General features: G+C 46.9%; 2 protein-coding genes across 2 annotated transcripts in view; one reads left to right on the top strand and one right to left on the bottom strand.

The window, feature by feature from the left end:
- Marcal1 (SWI/SNF-related matrix-associated actin-dependent regulator of chromatin subfamily A-like protein 1) overlaps positions 1–10,000 on the bottom strand; it is a 70,998-nt gene that overhangs the window by 48,803 nt on the left and 12,195 nt on the right. The window lies entirely within an intron of this gene.
- LOC138864723 (serine/arginine repetitive matrix protein 2-like) lies at positions 3,901–9,724 on the top strand. Its single transcript, XM_070132837.1, has 5 exons — positions 3,901–4,108; positions 4,905–5,288; positions 5,654–7,779; positions 8,556–8,712; positions 9,269–9,724. Exons 1-5 carry the CDS (start codon positions 4,017–4,019, stop codon positions 9,312–9,314), a joined length of 2,805 nt encoding a protein of 934 aa, XP_069988938.1. The 5' UTR covers positions 3,901–4,016; the 3' UTR covers positions 9,315–9,724.

Below are 10,000 nucleotides of genomic sequence, written 5' to 3'. Positions count from 1 at the left end.
AATGAGGCTAAACAAAACCACACACACGTAAGCGCGATCAAGGTGAAAAGAGGTTTAATGAAGGGAGATACGCAGAGCCAGGTCAAAGGTCAAGGGTGAAAAAGGCTTGCGGGATCAGCAAGTGGAAAAAGTGTGAGAGAGAGAGAGAGAGAGAGAGAGAGAGAGAGAGAGAGAGAGAGAGAGAGAGAGAGAGAGAGAGAGAGAGAGAGAGAGAAGAGAGAAAGAGAGAAAGAGAAAGAGAAAGAGAAAGAGAAAGAGAAAGAGAAAGAGAAATAGAAGAGAGAGAGATAGAGAGAGAGGAGACAGAGAGAGAGAGAGAGAGAGAGACAGAGAGAGAGAGAGAGAGAGAGAGAGAGAGAGACAGAAAGACAAAGAGAATGGCACAGACAGACAAAGATAAGACAAACAAACAGACAGACAAATAGAGAATGAAAGAGAGAATACTTCTGTCGGAGATAATAAACACAAATAAAATCAGAAAGGGACGACGCCAAAGCACTGGAAGCCGCGCCAAGCCAAGCGTGCGCGAGGGATGACACATGACAGATGGGCCATCGTCTTCAGGAACCAGCAGTCTTGTGATGGCTGTAACAACACCCCTCGCCTGGATTTCGTGTACACACCCCGCCCACCGACGCCCATTCCCCCGCTAAAGCTTGCTTGCTTGCTTTTTCTTTCTTTCTTCCTTTGTTTGTTTGTTTCTCTCTTTCTTTCTTTCTCTCTTCCTCTTCCTCCTCTCTCACTCTCTTCCTCTCTCTCTCTTTTCTTCTCTCATTCACTCTTCTTTTTTTTACTCACTCTTCTCTCCTCTCTATCCTTTCTCTCACTCTACTCCTCTCTCTCACTCTCCTCCTCCTCCTCCTCTCTCTCTTCTCCTCCTCCTCCTCTTCTCTTTCACTCTCCTCCTCCTCTCTCTCACTTTCCTCCTCTCTCTCACACTCCTCCTCCTCTCTCTCCTCCTCCTCTCTCTCACTCTCCTCCCCTCTCTCTCCTCCTCCTCCTCTGGAACCTTCTCAATCACTCACTTTCTCACTCACTCTCTCCCTCTTTCTCCCCCTTTCTCTCACCCCCTCTCTCTCTCTCTTCCTCTCTTTTCTTTCTATCACATCCCCCTTTCATACCAATCATTTCTCCCACTCTTCCTTCTCCTCTCCTTCCCAGTAATTCGACCTCTCTCTCACGCAGCCCGACAACCTTCAATTGCATACATATCCCACATTGCACACTGCTTGTTTATGTCCGGCATATTCTTATTTATATCCTTCTAAAACGCAGTAGTCAGCTCAGGAGAGAAAAAAAATGAATGATACTTAATCTCTTCAAATCTCTCGGGCATAAAAGTCTACAACGTTAATAAATTACATCGGTCGGTTATATTTGTTAATGGCCATGGCAACGTGACAACAATGATAAGGAAGATAAGAAAAAATGAAAAAATTCAACGCTATTATGCAGAAACACGAACACACAACCAAAGTGTAAAAAAACATTCATACCTTCTCTCTCTCTCCCTCCCTCCCTCCCTCCCTCCCTCCCTCCCTCCCTCTCTCTCTCTCTCTCTCTCTCTCTCTCTCTCTCTCTCTCTCTCTCTCTCTCTCTCTCTCTCTCTCTCTCTCTCTCTCTCTCTCTCTCTCTCTCTCTCTCTCTCTCTCTCTCTCTCTCTCTCTCTCTCTCTCCATGCCAACGTGACAACAATGACGCGAAAGAAAATAAAACCTATACAACACTAAACTCAAGAAACACACACAAATGAACTGGAAAAATATGGACAAAACTATCCATTCTTATATATTTTTCCTTTCTCCTTCTTCCTCTATCCCTTCCCCTCTCTCTATCTCTCTCCCTATCCCTTCCCTCTCTCTATCTCTCTCCCTATCCCTTCCCCTCTCTCTATCTCTCTCCCTATCCCTTCCCCTCTCTCTATCTCTCTCCCTATCCCTTCCCCTCTCCCTCCCTTTTCTCCTCCCTCTATCCGTTTTCCTTTCCCTCTATCCCTTCCCTTAGCTCTCCCTCTCCCTTTTCCTCTACCTCTATCTCTTCCCCACCCTCTCCCTCTATCCCAACCCCTTCCTTTTCCTCTCTCTCTACCCCCCCCCCTCTCCCTCTCCTGTCACCGAAGCCGTGATTCGTCGAGTCCAAAGAGTCCTTGCAGGAGAGTCGGGGGGAGGATGGGAACGTGCAGCCCTCCCCCCCCCCCCCTCCGTTGCGCCTTGAAATAGAATCATGAGATTTGTAAATTCATAAAACCAAATTGCTAAGACAGGGAAGGAATGTCGCTCGAGTGTAGGCGAAAATAGCCTTTAAACACGGGGCTGAGTAAATGCTTAATTATAACAGAACGCACAGGGGCTGGGAGTGTGTGTATGTGCGCGCCGAGTTGTGTTTGGGCATAAAATTGTTCACCGCAAGCCGATCGCCACGCTATGTTGCGCGGGAGGTCAGGCATTTCTTATTAATTTCTTTCTCAACAGGAGGTAGGAGGACGGGAGAACCGGGTCTGTGAGTTGCATCAAAACCCGCGCCTGAGTGAAATCCTCTATACCGGGCCCTTGTTTTTATCTCCGCCAAGGAGGCTATCTTTTGGTAGCGTTGGTTAGTTTGTTGGTTAGTTGGTTAGCAGGATAACTCAAAAAAACTACGGGCATATGCTTTTAGCCCAACTTAGGTGCCATCAAATTTTGGTGGTGATCCGGATGCAAGAACACATCAGCATTGCGAGATAAGGAAACCCGGACGTCACCAGTGTGCTTGGGAAAGAGGTGATTTTAATGTAATTCTTCAAGTGTGAATATTCTTATTGCATAAATGACCCTATTGCCTTGGCGGAGTTTTGCGCTCTCCCGATACTTTTAGTCCCTAATAACCTAAGTTTTAAAAGGATCTGTTCAACAAAACGCCATTGTAGGGGAGGTATTTACTCACTTTTTCTTTCTTCCTTTCTCTTCTGTCGTCCTAACCGCTGTGGATGACCAATGACTGACAAGCCACGCCCCTAGCGCTCATGACCTTTGACCCTTTCCTAACCTCTACACAACACTCGACTTCAGGTCGTGGGCTCTCCCGGACGCTTCTCCCTCCTGAAGCCCACCACCACTCTACTTCGAGTTGCGTCTCCGCTCGGACGCCCTTGGCCGGGCTACCCCCTCCCCGGGACCTGCACCCTGATCGCCCGCGCTAACAGCTGTCAACCTGAAGAAAGACTGCAACCGCAACGTGCATTTCCATACACCACCAATGCTGGGGGATAAGAGAACCCCTGACACTGTCTCTTCTCTCACACTCACTCACTCTCACTTACACATATCCAACAAAGACACGCCTCTTGACAAATTTATCAATACCAGACGCGCGAACCACCTAACAAGCGTCCCCTCATTAACAAGCAAAGCGGCAACGACCTTCAACCGAGTGTCACAATAACCGTTGTTAGGACGCCGTGGCCACTACTTATCATTCAAATTATGCCCATTATTCTGCTCCTACCCTTCGGTGTCAGCGTCGAGCATTCCTATATATTTTCTGCCTCGAGGGTTACTTTTGCAAGATCGACTTTCCTATCCCTTGTCATGTGCAAGAAAGTGCAATCGTTCCCGGATTGAAAATTGTACTTTTTTCTATAAGAAATCAAATTTCTCGAACTTACATATTGAGACGCAGAAAGGGAGGGAGGGAGGGAAGGAGGGAAGGAGGGAAGGAGGGAAGGAGGGAGGGAGGGAGGGAGAGAGGGAGAGAGGGAGAGGGAGAGGGAGAGGGAGAGAGAGATAGAGAGAGAGAGAGAGAGAGAGAGAGAGTGTGTGTGTCTGTGTGTGTGTGTGTGTGAATTCTGATGATGATAAAAGATATACACATATTTCTCGATATTCTCAGACTTCAACCACTGACACCTCCCCCGCAGGACCACCAACGCTCCCCTGAAGACAACGAAAGAAAAATAAGTAAAAAAAAATCAAAACTAAATCAGAAACAGAAAATCCTCCAGCAGAAGAGCTCGCCCTTTAACCTCGACCTCGACCGCCATGCCCAAGAGGGACGAGTTCGGCCGCCTCCCGCTCCCCGACGAGTCCAAGGTGCCCTTCCAGAGGGTCCTCTCGCGGGTGTCCTATAGAAGGTATGTTCATGGGATGGGGGAGGGAGATTCCTCATATAAATAATTCTAAATCTAATGACATTAATAATGGCAATGGTGACTATGACCATGATTATCCTAAAAAGAGTATCAATAGCGTCATCAACAAAACAAATGATATCTATTTACAGTAAAAGTAGTCACATACAGAGAATATTGAATGAATACCGTAACTATCAAAATAACAATAAGAAACATAGTCACGAGGATTTAACTTATTCAACATCAATTATGTAATCGATAAACGTTTCAGATGGGCTAGAAAATACAATCTTTCGTTTTTTTTTTTTTTTTTTTTTTTGGGGGGGGGTCTTTTTATTGTGTTTAACACTGAGAATCGTTGCCACTAAAGCCATTATCTTTGTTGTTGTTTTTTAACGTTCTGGGAAAAGTGTCCTCCTCCTTGTTCTTCAATTCTTAGTCTTTCTTCATCTATTCAATTATTCATTTATCCTCCTGCTATTTCGCTCATTTTCATTATCCTCATCGACAACCCGCATCCTATCTTTTCTTCATCCTTCAGTTCTTTATCTCATCCGTTTCCTCCTCATTATTGGTCTCACTCGTCCTCCTATTCCTCTTCTTTCTCATTTCTCTTTTATTCTTTCTCTTTCTGCTTCTTCCTCTTCCTCGCCCTCTTCTTCTTCTTCTTCTCCTCCTTCCTCCTCCTCTTCTCCCGTTCATGCCCATTCACCCTTCCTCGCCTCGCCTCCCCTCCCATCCCTCCAAAGGCAGCGACGCCGGCCGGCTCACCAGCCCTCCCCGCCTGTCCCCGCAGCCACAACAACTCGACGCGCACCTCGCCCGACCGCCAGCACCGCTACCGCAGCAGCCACCGTGAGTCCCGCAGCCAGTCGTTCAACTACAACGACCTCAAGGACGGCGACGACGAGGCCAACGGCAATGGCTACTACTACGACCATGACCATGACGCAGGCGACGGAGGCAACCGCCGACGTCGCAGCCGGCGAGGGGGTCGAGACGGCGACATCGCCAAGGGCGTGGGTCGCCTCAGTCTCGAGAAGAACCGGAGTCGCAGCCTGACAGAGGACGACCCCAGGACCAAGATGCCCTTCATCCCCTTCCAGAGGGTCCAGAACATCCGCAAGAAGACCGTCATCCCCGTCAGCAACAGCAACGACTTCCGGGTGGAGCCGTACAGGTAGGGGAACGGGTGGGGCGGCGAGGGGTCGGCCCCTCCCCTCTCTCCCTGACCTATTCAGTCGTCCCCATTTGACTTTTACTGTTCTCTTATCTTCCGTTAAGGCAATGAACTCTAAAATAATTATGGCAATTAAAAAATAATAAATAATAACAAAAGGAATACTATAAATGAAATGACCATGAAATAATTACAAATAACATTATCGCTACTTTTAACACTTATATTATAATTTCTATTACAATACTCACAAAAGCCATTGCAAGAATTTCATCAATAGGCAAAAGAACATAAGCAAAAATCAAGGCCTAGCAGGCGCGGCCTTCTCTTCCTCCGCCCCCTCACAAGCGGCCTGTTCCCCGCAGGAGTCCCGACCGCAGGAGGCGCTTCACCCACCGCGACTGGCTGATGAACCAACCCAACAACCGCTTCGCCACGGAGTACAAGAGCCGCTTCCAGGAGTCCTCGGAGGAGCGGCAACGCAAGGCGACGAGGCGGAAAAACGACTCGGGTCAGGTGGACAAGCTCCTCATAAACCCCGCCTACGACGACAAACCCAAGTCCGGCGACAACGACGCCAGGGGCGGCTATCACAGCGACAGCGGCTACAGCAGGACCAGCTACTCCCGTATAAACTCCACGGGCGGGTCGAAAAGAGACGACACTGCCCACGACTCCGACGCCGGCAAGACCCCCTCTTCGGGTGGTTCCGTCAAGCTGCCGCAGATTCGCGATTCGCCGCTCACCGCGCCAGACAGCGCTACATCAGTTGCGGGAAAAGGAGCCGCGGCGCCGCCAGTCATAATGGGTCCCGGGACCTCTAGCGACGCCCCCGCATCTGCGACGTCCAGGTCGTCCTCCACCCGCGCCAGGGTGCAACCCCAGGAGTCATCGCGGTGGGTGGAGGGAAAGGGCTCCGGCTGCCTCAGACATTTCTTCCCTCTCTTCAAACCTTCCGCGCCCAAGGCTGAGCTGACGACGCGCACGCCAGCAACAACGTCCCAGCCGCCCGATCAACATACCTCGTCTTCGAATCAGGCTCCACTAAGGGCTGGAGGTTCTCACGCTACCTTAACAGACCCTTCACGCGCATCCCGACGCCCCACTTCCCCAGCCTCCAGTCCACTCCAGGACTCCCCGGCTCTAAGCAAAGGACCCTCGAGCTTGGCCCGCGCTCTGCCATCTTCACTCCTACAAGCCTCGCCTCTAAACCAAAGGACAGATGAACCTCCCTATGTCACCTGCTTTTCCATACCAGTCCCACCACCTCTCATAAATGCTTCTGTGCTACCAGTTAATGGTCTCTTCGAAAATACTTTAAATTCCCAAAAAGACCTAAGTCTAACTCCAAATACTCTATCTCCTACTGTTGACACTCTTACAAGTCCTAAAGAGGATCCAGCAGCATCCCCTGTCAGAGCATCACCTTTCCTTGGATGCTCTTCACCACCTCCGAGAAAGGACTTCCCACATCCAAGCTTGGAACCTCCGACTGACAGCTCCGACTCACCACCTTCAGCCCTGAATTCCCTCCCCGTTCAGCCGGGACGTCCCGCTGCCGACACCGCTCGCTGGGTCATGGGGAAAGGGGCAGGGCGCCTTCAGGGATTCGCCGCCAAGCCCGCAAGGTCCCACAAGAAAGAGAATAGTCGCAGAGCTTCCCTCAGTTCACTGCCCCAGAGCAAGAAAAGCTCTGTGAAAACGAAGAAGAAATCGAGGAAGTCCAAAAAGAAGAGAGTCGGAGTCGTCGAGATGTCGAGGAGGAGCTCCCTTCAAAGGACGCAGAGTGACACCGCCCTCTATCTTCCGCCGACACACCACAACAACTACGCCCACCAGACCCTGAAACTCAAGTCAAACCAGGTCATAATCTTCAGAGACAGAGTTGCGAGCAAAAGTGTCATGAAGGGGTCGCGTCCATCGACGCCCCTGCCTAGCATCATCCTCACCCTGCCCGAGGCGCAACACGGATCCAGGAGGAAAGACAAGCAAGATAATGGCAGCCTTGTTGCGACAAAAGGCAAAGGCAATATGACAAAAGTCCCAAGTCTCCCTAACATTCGGTCCCACTATATGGCACCCAGGAGCTTTTCCTCCTACAGAAGAGACTCCATTGACCGGCCTACGACTCCTAAAACTCCCAGGCGCAGACTATCGATTGCTTCACAAAATTCAAACAGGCAAAAATCAAAGCCCGTCATTTCTACACTCAGAAGAACAGCAACAAGCCAACCTAAGCGCCACGCAGCCAAGTCAGCCGACACGCTCAACGCAACGAACCGCCAACGCTTCACAAAAAGCTCAAGAGCTTCCTCGCGCCGACGGATTCCCGAGCAAGTCCATCCAGAGCAACCAGCTCCTGAGAGTGACGACCCTCCGACTCGCCTGCCCTCGGCCACAAGCGCAGCGACCTCGGCCTACATAGAGAACCTGCGAAAGGAGCGGCAGGACCGGTACGCTCAGTTGCTGGCGTCGGCGACCGGGCGAGCGAGTAAGTCTGCTTATTTTATTAACCCTATGGCCTGGTCCTCTTGACAATGATAATAATAATAGTACTTGTCATCAAAACAACAGTAATGCCAAAAGTAACTGCGAAATCATTTAAAACAACAATGAAGAAATTATAATATCTTGGTTATTTAGTGTAAGTTCTCGCAGTGCCACGCTAACAGCTCCTGCCAAGGCCATCCTGGGAGACTGCCCCGTAAAAACATACTAGCACGGCCTTGTCGCTTTGCAGATGCATGCAACTTCATGATCATCATAGCTGGATTGCATGTTGCACTTACTGAGATACAGTTGTAGTGGTATAGTTGCATTATAATAGGAAACACTAAAAAGTGTGAATATACATTATGCTTATATGCATTATTTAAATACCTGTTACATCTTGCCAAGTATACCCTGCGTACCCATGATCACTGCTTTTACATCATACAAATGGTTCTTTTAAATAAAAGTCATATCAAAAGACATGGGGAAATAAATTGTATCAATATTCATCTTTATTCAATCATTATAATCTATACTATTTTCTAGTCCTAGGTCAAAATAACATTCTTGGGATTGATACATTAGCAAGTAAATCATTCAGTCTGTCACTTTTCCCCATCTTCAATATTACTTTCATTTCAGTCTTTCACGACAGCCATTTACCACAGCCTGTAACTCTCCCCACTCCAAATCTCCTTTCTAAACAACCTTATTTGTACTTTAATCAGGTACTAAAACCAAACACTGCAGCCTGTGATTCTTTTTACCCTCCAGATACCCCACGTCCTAGAGGCCAATCTGAGGATAACCTTCCTCCACTGTCCCTGGGTGAGAGGGCAAAGACACCGACATTCTCACGGAGCACTTTGAGTGTTAGCTTGGAGCATGAGCATCCTGGCAGGAGTCAGGATCTGGCATTGGTTCATGCTGAGTATGTACGCTGAAAGTTTGTTCTTCTTAATCATGGACTAAATAAATACTGTACAGCTACTCATAAAATCAAACATTATATACAGAACTAAATGTAAGAAAGTATTCCAAGTGAAAATTCATTATTGTAACTATTTCCTTCATTTCCATGCAATCACTGATTTCTACTTTACAATAAGAAATAATTTGCTTGCAGTTATATTGAAAATCTGAAGAACATTTGTCCATGAGATTTTTGTACTATATATATATAAATAACGAGTTTCCATTTGAAATGTCTGAATAAAAAATGTTTATACCATAAAGGTCAATAATTTACCTTTCAAAATACTAAAACAGGGAGAAATTTCAATTTAGCTGATTTCTTTACTTAGTAAACAATCTATTCCAGTATGATTGTTTATAGATGATCAGTCTTGTGATCCATATTATCTTTCAAATCCAGTGGCATTTACTGATAAATGAATAGTTTCTCAAATCACAGACATCCTATAAAAATTATAATATACTGTACCTCAGTTCTTGGATTTCATGAAGTGTGTGTTGTACTCCAACAGGTCTCCAAGAGACATACCACAACCTCAACTTCTTCCAGTTTTCTAAGCCAATTTACTTTAAAAATCTTTCCTTCTTTTAATCCTTTTCTCTATTCCAACTTCAGTTTCAGTTTTCACCTACCTACCTACCTACCTCAGACTTAAACTCTCTACAGTGCCATACATATCAGCTAGAGATATCTTTCCTCTTCCACTTAACTTCTCCATTTTGCATATATCAACTTCCAGTATCCCTTTCCCTTTCCCTCTCGACAATGCCTGACTCCCATTCTATATGACGAGTGTATATGGGAGAGAGGGTTGTGTGCTGTTAATGTATGTCAACCAAGCGGTCCAAGGTAATGTTGAAATAAAAGGTAAGTTATGTTCATTTTTGTTCACTCATAACAGATAGGTCATAAAATGGTCACCAACCAGTAGCTTATTTCCATAAAAACAATTCCCTTTAGTAACGGATCATTTGATTTGTGCTCTTAATCAATGCACTACAAGTCTTTCACTATATCTAATTGTGTTTGATACACTACTTCATAAAAAAATCCAAATCCATCACTGAATACCTTTAATAATAAAAACTAGCCATTATGCTAATCAATCCTCCCAAGACAACCATGTTCTATCTGTGTAATTATTATAATTGAAACCAATCCAGAATTCACCCTCTACCTTCCATAATCTCAGCCACACACTTGATGCTTTTACATACTGAGCCAAAAAAATCCTACAGCCAGT

The sequence above is a fragment of the Penaeus vannamei genome, chromosome 18 (genome assembly GCF_042767895.1).
Source record: "Penaeus vannamei isolate JL-2024 chromosome 18, ASM4276789v1, whole genome shotgun sequence".
Taxonomy (NCBI): Eukaryota; Metazoa; Arthropoda; class Malacostraca; order Decapoda; family Penaeidae; genus Penaeus; species Penaeus vannamei.
This window is presented reverse-complemented; position numbering and strand designations above follow the sequence as displayed.